Raw genomic sequence first — 25,540 nt, forward strand, 5'->3', positions numbered from 1 at the left:
GTTCAGAATCTTAATTTCATACCTATTCAATTAAAAATAAAATGGATTTAAAGTAAATATATAAAGTTTATGAGTAGATTTATATAGAAATGTATATTTTTAAAAATCAAATAAAAGAACATTTTCTATCAATGGTCACTGGCTGGCAGGTTAACCATTTAAAGTTGCCATTTAAAATAGTTAAAATTATTTGCTTGAGAAGGAATACTGAATATCAACTTATGTCTTTTACATCTACAGGTAAGACTTGAATAAATTGTATTGATTTCTTTGTAGGATTCTTTGCTTTGAAATATAACAGTAAAAAAAAAATTATCATTTTTTTTTTTATTTACAATATTAATATTTCTGTTTCTTGTTTTTTTTCCCCCAGATAAAACTGCTCACCGCCTTACTTTGTTTTATTTATGCAATGATGTGGTGCAGAACTGTAAGAAAAAGCAAGCAAAAATCTATATGGACACTTTCAAAAATGTATTGAAGGATGCTGCATATTTTGTTAGGTAAATGTTTTTTTTGTTTTATTCAGTTTGTTGAATTTATAATTGATTGGTTGTAATTTGCTGCAAATGTGTAAATGCAATTTGCCCTGGCAGCATGGTTACAAAGTTTTTGTTAAAACAATTGTTTTGGAACTGTGCTGTCTTCCCAGGGCCAGATTAAGGCCCTAATTATTGAGGACCTAAGCACTTAAAAGATTTTGGTGCTCCCGTAAAAGATTATGTAATTCAGAATATAAATTTTTATTTTTCAAAACAAAACAAAACAGTAAGAGGGAAAATAAAGTTTTTTTTTTACTTTCACTTTATTTATATTTGAAAAGTTTCCTCCTACTTTTATGAATTGCAAAGTCTTTGATCAGATCCTCAAAATTAATCTTAGGTAATACATATGGATCTATACTTAGAGATAAAGGCATTCCGAATATTATTTTAGCAAATTTAATGTGATTTCTTTAGTGCCGTAAACCAGTTACCATTTCTGTAGTGTCTCTTCCTTCCCTTATGTGCTTATTTTGCTTAATGGTTAATCCTATCACCAACTACTCAGTTATGTAGCAGGATTGTTGTATGTTCAGCTGTCTGTAGTCCAGTTTAACGGTAGTAAAATGTGAACTCATAACTAGTTAGCAATTCATAGCTATAGTTCTTCATGTACCTGCATAGATTTTATGTTATTGGCTTAAATTGGGGCTGAGCATGAAATGCAAGGGACGAAACTACATGGGTTTTGATCCCTAATTTGAATGGATGAATAAGGCATCAACATGTAGTTCTAATTACAATTTTATATGATATATGATTAAACTGAAGTTTCAAGTATTAAAGGAGATGTAAGGTATTACATAACATCTAGAATAAATAAAAGTATTTTGCTTGATGCTTAATATGAACTGAATATCTGAAGTTGGAGTATTAGAGAAATCAAGTATTCTGTACAACAGTAGTTCTCAACTGAGGTCCATATTAGATTTTTGGGAATCTATGCAGCAAGATAGTAAATTGGGTAACGACAATAGCATTTTAAGGGCCCCTGAAAAAATTTAGACATACATATTACTTTGTATTGCAAGAAACATTTAAATTTCTTTCTCTAACATTTTACATAGTTCAATCTACACAAGGGAAATAGTGAAAACCAAAATAGGTATTTTGAAAGAAATTTCTATAAAATTAGTTTTTAAACATCAACTGGCTATATGGAGGGCTCCACCAGAATAAAATAGTAATCAAAGGGGTCCAAAGATAAAAATGGTTGAGAACTCCTTCTGTATAAGATAGGTTAATCTGAATGTATGATGATAGAGGGGATAAAGGAGTTTTGTTTAAATAGTTGCTGACCAGAGATGATACTGACAAAGATTTTTAAATGTTAACTAAAAAGATTACAAAGGTAGAAAATTCGACCCATGTTTGTCTGGTTAGGAACAGATAGATAGAACAAAGACAAGAAATCAGTCAGAATGCTTCAGGATTTTAATTCTATAAGAGTTTATTCACTTAGCCCATGCCTTTTTAATAAATTATTTATCAGAGTTGAACATATTCCTGTGGGTGGAGTCAGTCTCAGTAACATAAGCCAATGAAACATTTGTTGGTTTGATAATGCTGTGAAACTACACTTCTTGGCAAATACTTCTGGTTATGTGAACAAATGTCATCACCCAACATTGTAGAACTGGAGATAATCTCAGTCACAGACAAGTATATCGCTTTAAGACATGGAAACCTGTTTTACTATTTGCTAAACAGATAAAAACGATGAGGGTAATGCAAATGTTCTAGAATCTAGAAACTGAACAAAATATGGAAGAAGAGCCTTGTTGATTTGGTGACATGATTTATTCCTATGTAAGACTATCTTCAAATAACATCAAATCATACAAAATGATGTGCTTTTGCCTTCATCTTTCTGATATTCACCTTCCTATGCTTTGCTTCCATACACTCTCTTCACATTTTCACCTCTCCTTTCAAACTGCTTTTCATCAGTATTCATTTTTTTACTACCAGTTTCAAGTTGAACCATAACGTCCTCTGTTATAGTCAACTTCTCTCTTAGATCTTTGCTCATTATCTTTCAGTTTCCAAACCTTTAGCTTTGGTTGATATTTCATCTGCTGAATTCTATCACTATCAGGCCACATCCAAGTAAATGGTGTTGGGTAACATGCAGCATTACCTTTGTCTTCTGAAAATTCCTCCTGTTACCTTCTTACCATCAAGTACTTGGCAGTTATTGTAAATCCACCTTGCAGACTTCTTTACTATACAAACTCATACTTCTGTTCTAGCCTTCTTATTATTCTTACATCACTTCCTTTCTTCCCCATTTCCTGTACCTAACACATGAGCACTCTTCTTCTAATTAATACCTGATGAGATTATGAGCTGCAATGCCTTATTAGGATTTTATTGTACATTTGCATATGATAATGAATTTTGTTGATATTTAAAGAAGTCTCTTAAAATTAAAACCCTACCTCTGTATAGCTAAATGATGCAAGTATTGGACATATAGCTTACAGAATAAGCATAATGATGTCCGAATTATAGTCAATTACGACAATTATTAATTAGTTCTCAGAACACTAGTTTTGAAAATATGAGAGGGAAGATTCTTTTAACAAATGAAAACATAGATTATTCACTAGGATTCACTTAATCTTCTGTTTGTTCTGTTTTAGAGTTTAATTTATTCCTTTCTTTATAAAACAATTTGATGTATTAAAATAGCAGAGACATTTTGAGTGCAAGTTCTGCTAAAACCTACTGTTGTAGATTTTAGCAGTATTGCATATTTGCATATCTTAAACTTACACATCTCTTTTCTGCTTATGCTTGTATTTTTCTTCTTTTTCCTTTTTCTCTCTCTATCACATCTGACATTTTTGTTGGTTATCATCTATTTATTAAAAATAAGCATTTTAAAATAATTATTGTTATTGTGTCTTGTACTAAAATTTTTTTAAGTGTTAAATTATTTTTATATAATTAATTTCTTTAAATACATGTATATTTAAAACATTTCTGAACTAAACAATTGTTTTCTTATTTTCTTTCCTAATGGTAACATTATTTTATTTATTCGTTGCAATATTTTAAGATTGCTAAGCATTTTACATTTTCTCTAATTAAAATACTGTTTTACTGAGTTAGCCAAGTTAAACATATTGGTTCAATACCAGTGTATTCTATAATTTCAATAAATTCCATTTGTAGTTCTAACAGATTTTTTTTAAAGCATTTATCACCACTTAAAAATATTATTCCTTCCATTCTTTTTCTTTATTTTTATTTTATTATTAATATTTTTTAGCTTGTTCATATATTTGTTTTGCAGTACTAAATAATGAGTCTGTGAAGTCTTACTTGATAGCACATTGCACAAAACATCTCTTCAACTGTAAAATTGTCTCACTGTGTTGATAATTTAGATTAATCACAACAGGGTTGTATTGCATTTTATCTAATGAAACCTGCTGCATTTTGTTTTCTTATAGACGGTTATTATTGTTGCTTTTAGCTTAAAGCCAGCACTGACTAAGCGTTGCTGACATGACTATCTCAGCCATTCTATTGTTTTGTGTGTTAGGAACTATAACATATCGGGTTTTGTGTTTTGTTTTGTTTTCTTTTTTTGAAGAGGGTAAGATATGGTTGCTATTTCTAGCAGGTCAAATGACCATATAGTGTCTCCCTTGTTGTGTGTGTGTGTGCGTGTGTGTGTGTGTGTGGAGGCACATTGCCTAGTGGTTAGAGCAGCAGACTTGTAGTCGAGAGATCGCGGGTTCGAATCTCAGACTGGGTGATGTGTGTGTTTATGAGCGAAACACCTAAGCTCCATGTGGCTCTGGCAGAAGGTAATGGCGAATGTCTGCTGACTCTTTCGCCACAACTTTCTCTCACTCTTCCCTCCTGCATCTTGCAGCTCACCTGTGACGGACTGGTGTTCCATCCAGGTTGGGAACCTATACGCCAAGGAAACCGGGAAACCAGCCCTTAAAAGCCAGGCATGTCTCAAGAAGGAACAAACATATATATATATATATATATATATATATATATATATATATATATATATATATATAGTATTCTGTTCTGAGATAATTCAGTTCTGTCATCATTGTTAGATTAATATCTTGTACTCATCTGATGGCATGGCTTTGCAAAACAACATACATTTCCTCTGCTCAGTTTTAACACTTTCTTTTATTTTTGGCTTTTGACATTGCTCCAAACTTTGTGACCCAAAGCAGGATTTTATGCTGATTTTAATAGGGATATTTATTTAAGCATTACTGCTTTGATATTCATGAAATTATTTATGATTAGATAATCTGAATTGTTGCTATTTCTCTGATGCAGTCACTATTGTATTATTGTTTAGATGAAGCAATGCTATATAAACATTCCCTTCAGAAGTGTACATTTTCATAATATTGTTGGTCTGTTTGTGAAATTGAGGTCATTAACTAGTATCTTGCTCATATTTTTGTGTGCTTAAAACCATCTTCTGAATAGTGTAACTATTGGGCCAGTTTCAATCAAAGAGGTGTGTTTCAAGGTTGGGTATTGAAAACCTTAAGTTTTCATTAACTAGCCTTGATGTATGTTAGGAACCTCAAGCTGGTTGGTATCACATTACTCACTCACAACCAGTAAGATTGTGCAAGGATTTATTATCCTCACAGATCACAAGATAATATCGCTATCAAATGTTACAATATAAAAGTAATGTATTTGAGATATGTTCTTAAATTAATTGATTTACTACAGGATAGTGAATTTAGTCAAGTACATTTTCAGCTTGCATTCGGATGTAGAGCTATAGATGCAGTAATTCTGCTAATATAACTGCAAGAAGAATCTGTGGTAAAGTTCTAATGAAAATAAGATAGCAAAAAAATAGTAATGATCAGGAATGCCTTTAAACTCTAAACTATTTTTCTCTTTTTAAGATATGTCTAACTTCATAAAATGTTGAATTTAGCTTAATTCATTTGTCTCAAGTTATGCTGTGCTGATAATTCCAAAGAAGGATGAAATAGTGCTATACATGGCTACCAATGATTAGAAACTTTATGAACTTCATATTGTGCAAAAGAAAAAAAAAATAAATGTATATACTCTGTAAACCTTTTTTACTCTCTGATGTATATTCAAAACTTTCAGATCTTAACTTAATCTAGAAGGGATTGTCTTGTCATGATAGCTGTCCACCAGGGGAAGACCATGTGCTCTTATGTCTATTTGTTGACTTAAGTATTGAACAATAAGAATGCATGTATGGTATGAAGGAATGACTTGAAAGAACTTCCAGGCCTTGAAGGTATCAAATGTAGGAATAAGGATACTAATGTAGAAAGTAAGGATTTACTCTACAAGTAAGCATATATCAAGTTTTAGTCCCCAGCCCATATTTGTTTATTTTAGTTCTCGAGAAAGTCAGAAAGAATTTGAAACTAAGAATTAATTTTGATATGGCTCAAACTAAAGTACTTGTTGGCATCAGGAGGGGGTTCAGATGTGACTGAAAAATGGAGCAGTGCCAAAGAAGCAGTCAAGTATGATATGCCAAGATGAAATTGATTGGAACATAGAACTGTCATGAGATCTCAGTCAGTCAACTATACTAAATGTACCAGCGTCGTCTTTAATTGAAGACGGTTAGCTTTTCAGGTAACATGCTGAAAGTAGCCTGTGATTTCTGAGAGTTAGATAATATAATTAGCCCTAAATGTGGTTGTAAATCATTATATGAGGGCAAGAAATGGAGAAAATTGAAGAGAATTAGGAAGCTGGAACAAAAGATATGAGTGATTGTTTGTTAAATTCTCAAGATTTATGAGTTAATTCTGGAAGGCACTGGTAGTAGAATTGGAATAAGTAAAACTGGAAGCACAACTAGTAAGCACATATTTGGAAACATCGGGTGTCACAGATGAGATGGTGTGGCAGCACCGTGACAGTATTATAAAGCTTCTTTTCCGTGTCTGTTGATGAGCATAACTGCATATTTCCTTTCATTCTATGTTGCATAATTTCCTTTGCACCACTTGGCATTCTCAGAAAGTCTAATATGCTTTTATCTAATGTCTCCCTCTGACGATTTCTACTATAAATTCTGTATGCATATATTATATTGTATATTCATGTCAATGAACCTCATTTAAATCAGTGTCTGAATAACTTCTTTAATGAGATGAACACTGTCTCTACAAAGGTTTGTGGTACTGCAACCTTACATTTCTTTATCACAAGTTTAAAAGGCACAGGTAAAACATAACACCTAGACTTCAAATGTTTTTCTTCCTTTTATTATTTTGTTTCAGTCATTTGACTGCAGCCATGCTGGAGCACCATCTTGAAGTGTTTTTGACAAACAATTAGACCCTCAGGACTTATTTTTACTAATACTTATTCTAGTTGTCTCTTTGCTGAACCACTAAGTATATATATATATATATATATATATATTCTTTTACTTGTTTCAGTCATTTGACTGTGGCCATGCTGGAGCGCTGCTTTTAGTTGAGCAAATCGACTGCAGGACTTATTCTTTGTAAGCCTAGTACTTATTCTATCGGTCTCTTTTGTCGAATTGCTAAGTTACGGGGACATAAACACACCAGCATCGGTTGTCAAGCGATGTTGGGGGAACAAACACAGACACACATACACAAACATACATATATATCTACATATATACGATGAGCTTCTTTCAGTTTCTGTCTACCAAATCCACTCACAAGCTTTGGTCAGCCTGAGGCTATAGTAGAAGACACTTGCCCAAGGTGCCACACAGTGGGACTGAACCTGGAACCATGTGGTTGGTAAGCAAGCTACTTACCACACAGCCACTCCTGTACCTATGTTTTGCAAGATAATTTTTTGTCATCCAGATTATATTTTGTTCTGTCTACATTTTTATAAAACTTTTTTTTACTGAAACTTTTTCATACAGTCATTAATTTAATTGTACCATTGAATAAGGTACCTAACTATGCTCATTTAAGTCTATCTTGGGTTTCACTCAACAAATAAATTGTCTTGTCCTTGCAAACTTGAAAAACTGTTAAAAAAGATTTTTAAAGAAGTAATTTGGTACCTTTCATCTCTTATTTGTTTTAGTCACTGGACTGTGGCCATGCTGGGGCACTTCCTTGAAAGGTTTTTAGTCAAATAAATTAACCCCAGTACTTATTTTTTAAGTCAGATACTTACCCTATTGGTCTCTTTTGTCAAACTGCTAAGTTACTGGGACATAAACAAACCAACATCAGTTGTCATGTGGTGGGTGTGAATAAACACAAACACAAAGACAACAAACACATATAATGGGCTTCTACAGTTTCCATCTACCAAATTCACTCACAGAGTATTCATTGTCCCGGGGCTTTAGTAAAAGACACTTAACCCAAGGTGCTGCACTGTGGGACTGAATTTGAAACCACGTGGTTGCAAATCAAGCTTTTTAACCGTACAAATGTGTCTGTGACTTGAGAACCCTGTAGAAATGAAATCTTTCCTATAATCCTTTTTTTAAATATCAAGTTAGTTTCTCTGTAATCTTTGTTTTAAATTGCTGTCAAAATAATCCTTAGTGTATTTAAGCAAATTAAGATTAACATGTAATTGAGAATGATTATGATCATTAATACAAAAGTTAACTGAATACCATTTGCAATAGTTTGAGTAAAACAGAAATGTAAAATTTTTGGACAAGTAAATGTTTCTCAAGTCTTGCATAAGAAAAAAGAAAAACTGGAGATTGTAGAAGAGAAAGAAAATCCCAACCACATGGTTCTGAGTGTAGTCCCATTACTTGGCACCTTGGCAAGTGTCTTCTGTAAGTTCAAGGCTGAGTAAAGCCTTGTGAGTAGATTTGGTAGATGGAAACTGAAAGAAGTCCATCATATTTGTATGTATGTATGTATGCCTGGTATATTTATATCTAAGTACATGTGTGTCTTTGTTTGCCCCCCCCCCCCCAATTACAGTTTGACAGCTGGTGTTATTCCATGAATTAGAAGTTTGACAAAGGAGACCAACAAAATAAGTACTATGCTTGAAAGAGAGGAAAAAAAAGGACTCGGGTCAATCCTTCAAATTAAAAACATTCAAAGGTGGTGCAGTCCAATGCCTGAAACAAGCAAAATTAAAAGATAAAAGAAATCAATTCAAATTTCTGTATTAGAATATTTTTAATGAAGTTCATTGTATATATTTAAAAGAATTGTCAAGATAATTGGAAATATAGAGGTTTTCATTATTTGTTTGAATTACCAGAAAGCTTCTTGCTTAAAAATAGAATGTAAAGTTTTGATTTATATATCAATCACTTGAAAAATAAAGTAGTTTTACATGAAAGAACCAGTGACAGTCTTGGGTTTATATCAAGAGTTAAATAGTTGTAAGTGTTGCTGAGGTATTTTGAAGATCTGTGGACTGAATGTAATACAATAAAAAGAAAAAGGAAAAGCAAACTACTAAGATGAGAAAACATAGAGAGGGAAATACTCAAATTATCCTAAAAGTTTTGTGAAGAGGATAATAAGAGGTTAAGGGAAACAGATGTAGTATTTTGCTTGTTTGACTGGCTTAAACCAGCATGAAAATATGGCTATAAAATCATTTTTGAGGAGAGGTAGATAGGTGGCTTTGATGGTGAAAGTGATAGCTGTACTGGTTGTAGACTGGTATTTCTTCTTGTACCATTGTTTTTGTTTTATTCAATACCATCTCTCTGACATACATTATAGTGAATAAATTTGCTTTAACAGATACCCAAGAACAATTTAACTTGAGAATGTGTGTGTGTGTGTTTCTTCTGAATAATCTTTATAATCTTGTTAATTCTTTCAAGCTGTAACAAAGGGACAGACACAGCAGGGAAAGGGTTACCATTTTATCAGTGATTGTTTTGAAACCAGTATGAGGTTTTTTTTTTTTTATTTAGCAAAACATGAAAGACTTCAGAATGGAAAGAGAATAAATGGAGTTTGTTATTTTATAAACATAGACATATTGTATGTCTTTTCTTTGATTGCCTCTTATTCAAGTCTTATTCAAGGCAGTTTCTTAATTTTGTTTTTCAGTTTATCAACACTTGATAATAGTTTTCAGCTATTGAAAACTTAACTATTGTAATTTGATAATTGTCTATCACATAAGTTAGGTCAAGAACGATCTTTTAATACTGTTTTCCTTTGTGACATTTCTCCTTATTTACATAGTTCTTTTCCTCTTGGAATATTATTAATGAGTAGTTGACAGTACAGGAGTCTTGTCTGGGTGGTCAAGCTTCCTTGGATTTGCCCAAATTCAATCACCTCATTCACCATGATCCCACACAATACTCAGGAAGTCATTAGGGCAACACCCAATGTCCATTCAGAGCTGCCAATGAAGGATTTTGCTAGATAGAAAGTCCTTGTATATCCATGTTTGGGTGTCCATAGTAATGTATAACTAATGAGTTCTTGCTTAACACTTCAGCAGTGTCCTGAAAAAGCATGCATCTCTCTCTAATGATTGTAAGAAGACTACTATACAATCTTTGGTGAAATGCTTTTCTACAAGATATTCAAAACAACCTGTAATGTGTGAATGTAAGTTCTACCTAGTCTTGCCTCAGTGTCCAGTGAGTGTCTGCATATTGAACCAGTACAGCTGCATTGATTCCATAGTGGCATGGAAGAAATTTCTCCTAATATCACTGATGGCTTCCAGGTGACACTGAAACCTTAAGAACAACCCATGCTTTCATGAGATGAATTTTTATGTAATCTTCTTTGGATGCATTACTACTTGCTAAATATATGAATGCCTTTGCGGAGTGACTCTGCTCAACTGTAACAGATGTATTCACTGCTTGAGGCATCAATATAACAGGCCAATATATTCTAAAATCTCCTTTAACAGTTGTGTATAAATCTCTTTTCCCCTTCTCCATCATATTCTGGTATGGAAAATTAACATTAATTATTAAGATTGAATAAATTCAATTTATCTTGAAAGAATCTCAAATGAAATCAAAGTTTGGCAAATAATTTTGTTTTACCCAACCAGTGAAGATTAAATGCAAACTTCTAACATAAAGCTCTGTTAGATCATTATCAAGAATTTCATTCAGTTTTTTAAATTTATATCATATCTGAGATCATTATATTCCTTTCTCATTTACCATTCTCATTATTCTCTCTTCACAAACTTTAATGCTTTTTTGCCTTGTCTAAATTGATATATTAGCTAATAGAGTAATTGGGTATTTGCATGATTTTTATTTATTTATTTTCAAATGGAGCAGCAGAATTCATCATATTTGCCAATGGCCCTTCTTTAGCTAATGAAGGCAATGTTATTAATTTCAGCTTGAAAATTCTCTTGGACTGTGTGTGTGTGTAAACCTGCATAACTTCTGAAGTTCGCAACTGATTTTCTCCAAACTGGGAACATATATTATTTATGTTCCAGAGATGGTTTTAAACTCTTAAAATTTCTGACATAATGAGTAATGGGGTCCCTCAGAGCAGAAAACCCCCTTTCTTGTGGTTTTACAACTACTGTAGAGAAGGGAGGTAACTCTGCGAAATAACTTTCAGAAACTGATTGTCTCCTTTATGTCCAGGGTGATTAATCCACATTTGAAATGATACAAGTAGGTTGTGTTAAATGGTTAAACCAGTGTAGACTTCAAACTCCATTGTCTGTGATAGCAATAATAACCTGTTCCTGTTGTACCAATTGTAGCAATTTGTTAGAATAAAAACTGTTTGGAATGAACTATGTTTATTTTGAAAAATATGCTAAAATATGTTAAATCCTGAGCAGTTATTCAACTATTTTCTTTTAGCTTTAGTATCAAATTCTTCCTTCAAAGCATAGATGAAGCCCATACAAATATTATTCAGCTATTGATTACAAACCGAAATATTGCATGTACATTAGCCTACTAATTTATGGGGTCTAAGACCCAACCATGTTAGTTAGAGACTGTGTCCTTATTGTAACCTTGCGTGTCTGGATGCTGCATGCAAAATTAGAAGCTGAGTTGTCCTCACAATGGTCACACACTGTTTATGCGAAAGAGTGCATGGTTGAGCCACAACTATTGATTCCCAGCCACGTCAGTAATCCAATGTCACGTGACCCAACCACATTTGTTAGAGACCATGTCCTTAATGTGACCTTGTGTACTCCAAAGCTGCATGCAGAAATGTTTTTGTTTGGGAGTTGAGTTGTCCTCACAATGGTCACATGCTGTTTATACAGAGGAGTGCCTGGTTGAGTCACAGCTATTGATCCCAAACTGAAATATTGCTTGACAGTGTTGTTTCCAAGCATTTTCTTGTCACCCCTCCTTACCACGTCATTTCCTTCATATAGATTTCTTTCATGTGGTGCTGTTGAGTGTGCCCACAGGCTTAATTTATCACATGCATGTAATTCCTGTCTGCTGATTGTTCAGCATGGTAGCGGCAGCACTGACAGTCACAAAGGAGACTACATTACACTAAGAGGTTTTTAGTGCATTCAGAAATCAGTTACCTTCCACCCACTTTCTGATGGCATGGTTAAGGCCTGGAATCTTCCAAACAGATGCATGACATGTCACTTAGTCAAATTAGCCCTTCATTTATTCTGCAAATGTTTTGTTGTCAATGCTGCACTTCACCCTATCACATGTTTCAACTTAACTGTACCATATATACAAACTATGCCATTTAAATCCGAGCAATGCTGGCTATATCTGGTAGTATACTATATTATTTGCTATATGTACAGTATATGTGTGTGTGTGTGTGTGTTGTGTGTGCATGCACAGGTACATACAATGAAGAAAATGATTTACATTGCTAAATGTTATCATTTAACCCTTTAGCATTCAGATATGTAATGCTTATTTATTCACATTGTTTTGAATTAATCATTTAATATCTCATAGCTATGAGATTTTGATGGTGAGATTGTTTATTTTTAAAATGACATTGTAGGGTAGGTGTGATAGGTTCGATCTGAGTTGTTTGAGCATAAAACATATTGAATATTTGGTCCAGATATGGCTCGTTTAAATGCTAAAGGGTTCAGTATAGATGGAACTAAAATCATATAAAAATTACATAGGTGTGGCTGTGTGGTAAGAAGCTTGCTTCCCAACCACATGGTCCAGGGTTCAGTCCCACTGCATGTGGGACTGAAAGTGTCATCTGCTATAGCCTTGGGCTGACCAAAGCTTTGTGAGTGGATTTGGTAGACTGAAACTGAAAGAAGTCCATCATATGTGTGTGTCTGTGTTTGCCCCCCCCCCCCTCCATTGCTTGACAACTGATGTTAGTGTGTTTACATCCCCATAACTTAGCAGTTCAGTAAATGGGACCGAGAGAATAAGTACCAGGCTTACAAAGAATAAATTCTGTGGTTGATTTGTTCGACTAAAAGGCAGTGCTTCAGAATGATAGCTACAGTCAAATGACTGAAGCAAGGAAAAAAGAAAAAAAATATGTGTGTGTTTGATATACATACATATATATATATATATATATATATATATATATATATATATATATATATATATATATATAATATATATATATATATATATATATATATATATAATATATATATATATAAAGAATCATTGTTTAACGTCTATTTCTCCCTGCTTGCATTGGTCAGGCACAAGGTAGGGTAGATTTTTCTCTAATCAAATATCCTTCCTGTTACTAATTCTCAATTGTTTCCAAGCCTGGTAATATTTACCTCCAACCAAATATGTCTTTCACGGAAGACTGAAGACAAATATTGCTTGTATGACAGTGATGCTTGTTCACAGCATTCATGTGATGTCAAGATAAGGGTACACACACATACACATTTCATCATCATGATTCAATGTCCATCTTTGATGCTGGTATGGGTTAAGCAGTTTGACAGGAGCTGGTAAACTGGAGAACTGCACCAAGTTTCATTGTCTGCTTTGGCATGCTTTCTACGGCTGGATGTGCTTCCTAACATCAACCAATTTACAGATTGTACTGGCTGTTTTTTATGTGGTACCAACATCACAGGTGTTGCTATATAACTTGCAAAGTAAAGACCCTTCAGCTTGGAAAAGGAGTAGAATTGAAGAAAGTGGCTGTGCCAGGTGAGATTAGAATATAATAGAGGGATAGAGGTAGGTGTCTTACTTAGAGGAGGTATTTGGCTACCCCAGTAGGAAACATGAGAGAAAGGGGAGATAGAATTAGAAGGATGGAGAGAGACTGTCAGGGTGAGAGAAAAATAGGTGTTGGAGCTGCATTGGAACAGTGGGCAGTGGGGATAAGTGGTACAGTGAAGATAGAGGAGGATGTTCAATAAGAATGTGAAGGGAGATGTTTAGAGATTGGGATGAAGTGACTGTAGCAAGTGATGGTGAGAGAAATTGGAGTGGTTGGGAGGGCTAGATACGTGAAGGCATGAATGTGCAGATAGGCACATGAGGGGAAGTGGAAGGCCCTGCACTGGTGTTGATCATAGGTGATGAGATGGTTGGGAGCTGGGTTTGTGGGAGAGCTTTGACAGAGGGTGGATTGTGGTTGAGGCATGGCTGTAAAACACACCTATATGTATGGATGGCCACAATTTTACTTAGCTTGATGTGTCTTCTGAAGCACTGCAAATCACCAGAAGTCTTGGTCCCTTGTCATCTCTGTGAGGCTCAACAGTTGAAGATCATTTCTTGCCACTTCATCCATGTCTTTCTGGGTCTGCATCTCCCACATTTCCTCCATAATTAGATTTTGGCACTTCTTTATGCAGCTGTCCTCACTCATATGCATTACCTCACCTTACCTGTGCAGTCTTCTCTTTTGTACACTACATCTAGCTGGAAACTATATCAAGGTTGTCGTGTGTATGCATGCATGAATATTGATATTTCGCATGTTACCTTTTGAGTAAAGCAGAGCTGATGCAGACATGATGTCACTCTGCTTTTAAAATCCTGTGAAATATAAAAATTCCTTACTTGTAAAACAGGTGAGGGTTTTACAGGTAAAGACATTTAACCATAAAGTCCTTCTTCGAGCACAGAAGATGAATGTTAAACAATGCTATAATGTATATAAATAATGTTTCTGCATTCCAACTTTTTAAATAAGTACATCATATCCCTGCATGTCACAGGCAGCAACTAAAAGGGTTGACATCAGAAAGGGCATCTGATTAAAAAGCACTGCTTCAAAAGTAACTTCATCCCATGCCAGCATAGGAAAGCCAACATGAAAATTATGACAGTGCATGCATGTGAGAGAGAGAGAGAGGAGAGCCATAGTTCAATTATATGTGCATAGTGGTGTGTGTATACATACACAAAAACCTACATAAAAGATGAAATCCTTGCTATACACTTATAAACACAAACATGTATCAGCTTGTATGGTTGAATATTAAATACAGTAATAAAGACATTTTGGTAAACAAAACAGTTGTTGATCATAATAAATTTAAGTCACTTGGTTGCCAACTTGAGCAAACAGATATGTATTGTCAGTGTGGAGGACCACATGTATGTTGTATTCCACTTGCACTGTGTGGGATGTGCCTGCTTGTTTATTCTGCATTGTTTCCCAACCACATGGTTCCGGGTTCAGTCCCATTGCAAGTGCCTTCTACTATAGCCCTGGGCTGACCAAAGTCTTGAGAGTGGATTTGGTAGATGAAAACTGAAAGAAGCCTGTCATATATAGTCGTATATACATATATATTTGTGTGTTTCTTTGTGTCTGTGTTTGTTTCCCTGTAACGTAGTGGTTCGGCAAAAGGAACTGATAGAATAAGTACTAGGCTTACAAGGAATAAGTCCTGGGAGTGATTTCTTTGACTAAAAAAAGCCTTTAAGGCAGTGCTCCAGCAAGGCCGCAGTTAAATGACATGTGCAAAAGAATAAAAGCTATATATATATATACCACAACATAAATGACAACATTCTATGCTCTGACTGTGACACCTCAATCTCACAACAGCAGTAAAGGAAAGCAAAAGAGAAATCCTAATATAGTAAAGATTAGTTAGACCAGTGGTTCTCAACTGGGATCTATTTGACCCTTGGGTTTCCATGTATGATTTTGTTCAAGTTTTTGTACAGTAAATTGTACAATACACAAAAGTATTTTAACAACTTTTTAATAGAATTCCTAATAATATTTAATTACACGAATACAAAAGAGCTTTTTTTTTAAAATGGTTATAAGGGTCCAGTATAGTAAAATAGAAATCAAAGGTGTCCATAGTCTATTTATTAAATTTTTATTTTTAGTACTCTTAATTATGTATCCTACTAAGTTCCCAAAGCAGGTTCTAAATTCAATCTTCAGAAAATGAAGTTTTGTATCCCTGTGTGTTCTTCCATGGCAAACCATCTAAGTTCACTGGTAACTTCAGTTCAGTGGTTGATAAGTATTGAAAAACATATAGTTCTGATTCATCAGATTTTCACTTTTGGCTAAGTTACAAAATTTCTGTCAGCCTTTGTATTTAGATTTGTAAATAATCAATCCATTTCCTTATATAAATATTTCACTTCATGTTGGTAGTAAATATCTTCTCTGAAGTTACAAAGTTAAAGGCTTTTCCCAAATTTTTTTTTTTTATTGATATTTATAAAAATTTGTAAATTTTTGAGAGAGCATGGAATAAATGATACTCTTTTTTTGGAATTGGTCTCTAAGTACTTACAAAGCTATAAATAACAGCATGTAAATATTGGATTGAAAATTTCTTTTGGATAGAAAAAATTGAAGGTTACCCATGGGACTTACATCTCCAGTTCACGTGACAAGCATTCTACCATTGAGCCAAAGCAATCCTTTGAATTTCTCTTTCCATTTTAGAAACTTTATTTTTACCAACATGAAGTCAAAAGCATGTGAAATAATTCTTTTTTGGAATTAGTTCTTGAAGTACATATAAAGCTATAAATAATATCTGAAAGGGTTTTTCAACCCAGTATTTATGTGCCGTTATTTGTAGCTTTATGTACTTCAAGAACCAATTCCAAAAAAGAATCATCCCATTTTCTCTCAAAGGCTTGTAAGTTCTTTTGATGTCAATAAAAAGATATTTAGGGAAAAAGCCTTTAACTTTTTAACTCATGAAGATATTTAGTACTACTAATAAGTGGAATATTTATATAAAGAAATGAATCATTTATTTACAAAGATTAACAGAGATTTAATGTTATTAAGCTTTGTCACCATAGCAACTGGATTGAGAGGAGAAGGAAAGATTAATTCTATTAAAAATTATTTAAAACTTTCTAACTATTAATCAGAGACAACTAGAATGGACTGGTCAAAACCAACTCTTGGACATAAAAGATATGATTGATTATTTGGGTTTTTAAAATAATTGCCACAAATGCTTCTGTCAAGTTAATTAATTGTAATTATTTTCATTATTTTTTAATGTACAATTTGTGACTACACTTTTTCTTCTTTTTTTTGTTTCTAGAGACACAACCATAAAATCAAATGTGAGTCGGATATTTAGTATATGGGAAGAACGCAATGTTTATGATTCCAGCTTTACATCTGAACTAAAAGATATATTAGGTAAGTTAGATACTTTTATTTTATAGAAAAGAAAATTTGTCAACAAATAAGGTACAATTTTGTGGCTTGTTTCACCATTATTTTCATGCTTATTTTTTCTAAATTGTCTTGGGAATAAATCATATTAGTTAATGTCAGATACATGTTGTCTGGATTGTCAAATCGGTCAAAATGTTACAGGCATTATTTTCCACATATGGCATATCAGTGGAAAAGAATTTAGTTCTGTTGTTTTTAGGATTTATTCACCTAAGATCATCATTGTTTTTGTCTTATTCTTTTAATGCATTTTAGTCTGAAGCATACGTAGTTAGTAAAATGTTTATCTCTGTTCACATTCATTCTTTTCATAGTAAGTCTCATATTTCCAACAGTCATCTCAAGTGTTTGTTCAAAGGCAAGAGCTTGCACTATTTAACTATTTACCATTGTGTTCATTGCCTATAAGACAGTATTGAATGACATTGCCAGGACAATGGATACATCTGCTGTAAACAAATGTTTACTATTGATGATAAAAATATGCTTCTGCAATAATATTTATCTAACAATAGTTTTTAGTTTAAAATTGTCTATTGAAATATGATCAAGTTTTACTGTCTTTTTTTTTCTCCTTTCTCTTTTCATATTTTGTCACATTTAAAACTTGAGAAGTTTTTTATAGACTGAAATGCATTCAGCAGATGATTCTATCTCTTTCTTTTTTTTTTAACATTTCTTTATTTTTTTCTGTTTGTAGAGAATGATGCTCATTATCAACATCAGCAGCACCTTTCACAACACCGACATGGTCACACATCTTTGTCACCCAAGCTGAAATCATTGCAATCAAAATTGCAATCAACTAAAGTGCAATCAACAAAAATGCAACCAACAAAAGTGCACCATTCGAAAATTCAGCAGCAACAACCAACTCAACAATCACAACTAACTCAAGGTTATTTGCTTTTTCTTTAAGTTCCCTATTTTCTTACTTGGAATATAATAGGCAGAGGGAGTGACAGTTTTATTTATTATTATTTTGTATTGCAAGGCATTCACTTTATCCCTTGTTTAAAAGATGTTGGAATACTTTTTGGCCTTCAATAAGACAATTGTTCATACATGCATTCTTTATATAGTTCATCATCACCATTGTTTTAAACTCCCCTCCCCTCCATACTAGGAGTCATATATCTTTGCTATGCAATATTTTTTTTTAAGTATTTCAATGTGATATCTCACCTTAGAGACTACCTATTCTGTCTTGTCTTAAGTCCTCTTAAGTGTTCTGTGGTGTGTCCACCACTTTGTTTGCTGTTTCCTTGTAATTTAAAATATTTTCCCACTTCACATCATAAGAATTGATAAACTTCAGGAGAGTGTGAAATAGTTCCTTTTTGAGCTAGTGGATCACAAAGCAGATAAAACTATAAATAATATTTATAGATGTGAGTTCAAGTCTACAGGCATCTTCAACTTTTCCTATTCAAAAGGTTTTTTCAACCTAATATTCACATGCTATTTTTTATAGCTTTATCTGCTTTGAGTTTCACTGTTCCAGTAAAGAAATATTTCACTTTCTCTCAAAGTTTATGGGTTCTGATGATATCAGCAACATTGAATTCTTGCAGGTAAGTTTCTAAAATGGACAAAGAAATTCAAAGGATTGTTGTAATCCAGTGATAGACCACCTGTCAAATGTATAAGAGATGTGGGTTTGAGTCTCATGGGCAGCCTTTGGCAAATTATTTATAGCTGTATCTGCTTTGTGATCCACCATTCCCAACAGTAAGCTAAATAGTGAATGGCACATATCATGTCAATGGTGCCACATATTCAATTCAAACACACTCCTCCAGTTGTAAATACGCATCACAGATGGTAGAAGTTGTGAAATTAGTAATAGTGGAATTGAGGAACATTTTGTTCTTTTGTGGGGATGAGTTTCACTTCCTTCTTCAGAAAAAGCAACCTGAAACATGTCAGTATCTCTTTGATTAGTTTTAACCTCATTTGTTTTTCAAAATGTGTCCCCATGTCATTTGATAGCTTTGATATCCGTTTGATTTTTTTTTCCTTCTAACTTATATTCTGCTTAATTTCTTTCAAGGTCATATTTCTTATGTAACAGATCCTACTTGACCTACTCTTCTCTAAATGTGACACATCCTCTAACTATACTTTCAGATTTCACTGTTTAGAGTTTCCTTTACAATATCTGCTTACACACATGCTAAAGTTCCTAGTTGATTAACAGCTAGAAACTTCCAAGTCCCTAACAACTATGTGTTAGTGTGCACATGGATGTGTGTTTTTGTTTTTCCACTCACAACACCATGTGATACTTGTAAATTAATGTCACTGCCATACAAGCTGTGGCTTTCTTTCCCACTATCCATGAAGGTTGGGCTATGAAGAAATAGTACTTTCCTTGGAAACAGATGAGGGTTGGCAACATTAAATCAATGATAATGATACCAGAGAGAGAGAGAGATTTATGTGTGTAGCAACATGAAATGAACAAAATCATTAGGTCACAGCACATAAAAAAAAAACTACCTTGCAGCATTTAGTTCTGTTTGAATTTCACTTGTGAAATTGTAGTCATGACCATTGCTGGTAAATGGCACCCAAGAAATTGTAATCATGGCTGTTGCTGGTGGCACGTAAAAAGCACCCATTACTCTTGGAGTGATTGGTGTTAGGAAGGGCATCCAGCTATAGAAACCATGCCAAATCAAACTGGAGTCTGGTGCAGCTGTCCGGCTTACCAGTTTCGGTCAAACCGTCTAACCCATGCCAGCATGGAAAGCAGACATTAAATGATGATACTAATTCATCATACTTTTCATCTCTCACCAGTTTGGTAAACTACCAGAGAAAGTACTTTGGTTGATATAATCAACTGTTCCTTTCAGAATTTGTCTGTTGATTAAAAAAAAAAAATCATCATGCGATTTGATTGATTAGGACAAAGTGATCCCATTTGGTGTGCAGTTCTTGTATTCCTGGATGGTTAAATGATGTCTGCCCTGATGATATTTGAGTCTTTGGACAGTATATATATTTAAAATTGTATTTTCTGTAGATTACTGAAGTTGTTTTCATTGCTGGTAGTTGTTCTTATATATTCATAAAATGTATTGGTGGTTGTACACATACACAAATGTATATGAGCATGCTTTAGAGGTGCAGGCATGGCTGTGTGGTAAGAAGCTTGCTTCCCAACCACATGGTTTGGTTTTGTGTTCTGTGCCATTGCTTGGCACAATGGGCAAGCATCTTTTTAATATAACCCTGGACTGACCAAAGACTTGTGAGTGGATTTGTTAGACAAAACTGAAAGAAACCTGTTGTGTGTGTGCGTGTTTGTGGTTCCTAACCACCACTGCTTGGCAACCCGTGTTGGTTTGTTTACAACCCTGTAACTTAGCAGCTCTGCAAAAGAAACCAATGCAACCTCAGACTTAAAAAAAGAAAGGACTGGGGTTGATTCATTTGACTAAAACCCTTCAAGGTAGTGCCCCAGTATAGTCATAGACCAATGACTGAAACAAGTAAAATAAAAGATAAAACTCATTTGTATATGCATGTGAATGTTGATATTCTATGGTTTATCTCTGCCTGAGCGAAATGGAGATAATGTTTATATTCATTGTTGATATATTGGCCAGTCACTCTGTACTTTCAAAGACCTGTGGAATATAAAATCTCATACATGTAAAAATATGTAATGGCTGGCAACAGGAAGAGTATACAACCACAAAATCCACACACATGCACACACACACACATATGTATATAACTCAGATCTTGTAGTGTGTTACTATTGGTATGGTGTGAAGAAATGGCTGCACACCATGGAATCTCCACTGGACTGGCTTCAATAAACTACTGCACTCTATGTTTGCATTGAGTGCTTATGTTCATTACTCAACAAGGCAGAAATGCATATATATACTTTTTTTACTTGTCAGTCATTGGACTGTGGCCATACTGGGGCACTGCCTTAAAGAATTCTAATTGAAAGAATTGATCCCATTACTTATATTTTTTTAAAGCTTGGTACTTATTCTATCAGTCTCTTTTGATGAACTGCTAACTTACAAGAATGTAAACATGCACACACACAATATATGATGTTCTTCTTTTATTTTCCTCCTACCAAATCCACTCACAAGGCTTAGGTTAGCCCATGGCTATAGTAGAAGACTTGCTTAAAGTGCCACATAGTGAAACTGAAATCTTGAACCATGTGGTTGGAAAGTGAACTACTTACCACACAGCCACACCTGTGCCTATATATATATATATATATATATATATATTCTTTGTTTCTCTGTCTGTCTGTTCCCTATGCATTCTCAAACAGCTCCACCAAATCAAATCAAATTTACACCTCATGAGTGTAAACATGTAATTTTTATTTTCATTTGGATTAAAACAATATAACATTTTCTCAAAACTAATCTTTCTATACTCAACTATAGTAAAGGACATTTTATACCACCACCACGATGATGTCACATTTTTTTATATGAGTGTGTATGTGTCTGTGAGTGTGTGTGTTTTCGTGTTCATTACGTATGACATAGTAAAGGACATTTTATACCATGATGATGATGACGCTTTGTATATGAGTGTTTATGTATCTTTCAGTGTGCATGTGTGTGCTTGCGTGTTCGTTATGTACAACATAGTAAAGTACATTTTATACCACTACACATTTTGTTTGTGAGTGTTGTGGATGTCAGCGTGTGTGTGTTTGCACTTTTGTTATATGCCACATAGTAAAGGACATTTTATACCACTGCTGCTGCCGGCATGATGACACATTTTGTATACGAGTGTATATGTGTCTGTGAGTATGTGTGTTTGTGCATTTTTTACGTAAATGTATGTCTGTTTGTGCCTTAGTATATGTATGTGAGTGCATGTGAAAGTGTGTGTGTGTCAGTGTATGTCACAGTGTGTGTGTCGGTGTATTTGTGATTGTCAATTACACTGATGTAAACTGGCTATGTGAAAGAGCTATGTTAGGTCAAACTAATGAAATGGTTGACAAACTCAATCATGAACATCAAAAGTTAAGATACATCAGAAACGACTTCTCCATCAATTCGCACAACAGTCAATCAAGATCACATTGCTCAATACCCTGTTGAATTTCTGAACACACTTAAACCCACTTGGATACCATCACATAATTTGGCACTAAAACTGGATGCTCCCATTATGTTGCTTAGTAATCTTGGCCTATCTTGCCTGTGTAATGGAACTCGCTTAATTGTTACTTCCATGAAGCCCCTTGACCTACAGCCAACAATCATAACAGGTAGTCACAAAGAAGAAAATGTCTTTATTACAAAATTTCCTCTCATACCCCTATGCATGTTCCATTTGAATTTAAGAGGCCTCAGTTTCCAGTCAAACTAAGTTTTGGTATTTCAATTAACAAATCTCAAGGTCAATCCCTCAAGGTAGTTGGACTTCATCTCTGCTACATACTTATCCCACAGCCAACTCTTGGTTGCTTATGAGTTGGAAGCAATAACAATTTATTCATTGGATACCAACAAAATATTAGACAATGAATATTGTTTACCCTGAGGTGCTTCAAGATAGATTTTCAGTTCTAAATTCTCATTATCATTACAGATTGGGTACTTTTTAATGAAATACAGATATTTTGAAATGATTTTGAGAAAAAAATCTTCATATTTATTGTTTACTAATATGAATAAGAACAGCAGTAATCCAGGCAGTGCTAGGTAATTCAGCTAGTATATATATATATATATATATCAAGTTGTCAAATTGAAGACTATAATATCCATACAGCACACATGGCATGTTACAGAGGTGGTTTGCTGTTTGTCTTTAGAGTTTGTCTTTGATTTCTTATCAGCCAAGACTGTAGACTGTGATCTGTCTAGTCTTGTTCTCGGTCTTAGTTTTCCCCTTATTTCTCTCTAGCAGTATACTTATTGTGGTTTTTTTTTTTGGTTTTTTTTTACTGAGATATTAAGTTATTTACATTAATGCTGGACACATGTCTTTGAAAGATTTTAATCTATGATCTGTTAGTAAACTATGCTAAACACTTAGTTACAATATTACTGGCCTTAAAATGTTTTCTTTTGGCTCCTTTAAAAATTAAGATTATTCATAGTTATGGTATCGGACATTGTGTGAACTTAAGGAGTTTTCCTATGAGATTTTGTTACATGCCTGAAAAAAGAAAAGTTTTTAAAAAGTGTTTTAAATAGTGAAACTTCAAAAGAGCTGTTATCATAATTTCACAGATAGCATGTATATTCTCAACTTTCTTTATCTGCATATCTTTCTATGTTTTACAGACTTTCTGTAGGCTACTGTGGGAAACCTATTAAGAAATGGCTTTTAATAACAGACAACAAACTATTTAATTTGTGTTTGGTTCCTTGCGATTCTTTACTTTTATAGATAACTCTTGCTATAATTTTATTTTTAAACTATTTAGTCACTCTTCTGTTAATTCTTTCGGTGTGTGTGTGTATATATATATGGATGTGTATATATATGTGTATATATATATGGATGTGTATATATATATATATATATATATGTTAATAAAATAGAATATATGCATATATATAAACATATATGTACGTACCTACCTCTACATGTACATATACACGCATATATGTGTACAGGACACCAAAAAGACGTCGAACACATAGAGAGACGAAACACATAGACACAAACCAAGGAACAAGACAAGCAAAAAAAAGGGAGAGATACAGGACAATAAGCACAACGAAAAATCCCCTTCTTCAGTCGCTAAGATTTCATCTACTAAACGTTTCGAAGGATAAAAGCGAGACGTATACTTCGAAGAAAAATTCCTTCCCGCGAAAAGCAAATCAATTAAAATTCTGAGATCTTTTCGCAGAGGGGTAAAAAAAAGCAAGACGGTAACGACAGTACAAACATATAAACAGTAAAAAATATATATATAAACAGTGGAAAAATAAATATATAACAGTGAGAGACAAGACAAGGAGAACAAGATAAGAAGGGCTGTTAACGCCAGACGAAAAAAGTATTGTAACGCTGGATTATAGTGGAAGACAGAGAGGGAAATTTTGTCAACCAGAAGCCTTGCAAGGCGGGCGAGAAAGGACAGGAAGCAGTTACGACGGAAGTATCGTCGCAGATGGATGACGGGAATGGGGGAGGAGGAGCAAGAGGAAGAGAGAGAAGAAGGGGAATGGTGCGAGGAGACCATGAAGAATGGTGAAAGGGAGAGAGAGAATGAAGAATGAGAGAGAGAGGAAGAGACAAGTTAAGTGAGGGAAAAAAAGACGAAAAAGGGAATGGGAGAGAAAGAAAGAAAGATGCACATATATATATATATATATATATATATGGATGGATGTGTATATATGTATATGGATGTGTATATATATATATGGATGGATGTGTATATATGTATATGGATGGATGTGTATATATGTATATGGATGGATGTGTATATATATGTATATGGATGGATGTGTATATATATGTATATGGATGGATGTGTATATATGTATATGGATGGATGTGTATATATGTATATGGATGGATGTGTATATATGTATATGGATGGATGTGTATATATGTATATGGATGGATGTGTATATATGTATATGGATGTATATATATGTATATGGGTGTATATATATATGTATATGGATGTATATATATATATATGTATATGGATGTATATGTATATATATATATATGTATATGGATGTATATGTATATATATATATGTATATGGATGTATATGTATATATATATATGGATGTATATGTATATATATATATGTATATGGATGTATATATATATATGGATGTATATATATATATGTATATGGATGTGTATATATATATATATATATATATATATATATGGATGTATATGTATATATATGGATGTATATATATATATGGATGTATATATATATATATATATATATATATATATGGATGTATATATCATCATCATCATTTAACGTCCGCTTTCCATGCTAGCATGGGTTGGACGGTTCAACTGGGGTCTGGGGAGCCCGAAAGCTGCACCAGTCCAGTCAGATCTGCAGTTGTTTCTACAGCTGGATGCCCTTCCTAACGCCAACCACTCCGAGAGTGTAGTGGGTGATTTTATGTGCCACCGACAGGTGCCAGACGAGGCTGACAAACGGCCACGCTCGGATGGTTGTTTTTATGTGCCACCGACACAGGTGCCAGACGAGGCTGGCAGACGGCCACGCTCGGATGGTGTTTTTATGTGCCACCGACACAGGTGCCAGACGAGGCTGGCAGACGGCCACGCTCGGATGGTGTTTTTATGTGCCACCGACACAGTGCCAGACGAGGCTGGCAGACGGCCACGCTCGGATGGTGTTTTTTATGTGCCACCGACACAGGTGCC

The 25,540-nt window shown here is 34.0% G+C and overlaps 1 protein-coding gene across 4 annotated transcripts in view; it reads left to right on the forward strand.

Moving 5' to 3' along the window:
• Positions 1–25,540, forward strand: part of LOC115223924 (regulation of nuclear pre-mRNA domain-containing protein 2) — a 161,517-nt gene that overhangs the window by 66,987 nt on the left and 68,990 nt on the right. For all 4 annotated transcript variants that reach the window (XM_036500386.1, XM_036500387.1, XM_029794662.2 and 1 more), the window contains exons 2-4: positions 374–503; positions 16,998–17,098; positions 17,838–18,035. In XM_036500386.1, coding sequence (XP_036356279.1) covers positions 374–503; positions 16,998–17,098; positions 17,838–18,035 — 429 coding nt within the window. The remainder of the gene's footprint in view (positions 1–373; positions 504–16,997; positions 17,099–17,837; positions 18,036–25,540) is intronic.

This window comes from Octopus sinensis, linkage group LG2 (assembly GCF_006345805.1).
Source record: "Octopus sinensis linkage group LG2, ASM634580v1, whole genome shotgun sequence".
NCBI lineage: Eukaryota > Metazoa > Mollusca > Cephalopoda > Octopoda > Octopodidae > Octopus > Octopus sinensis.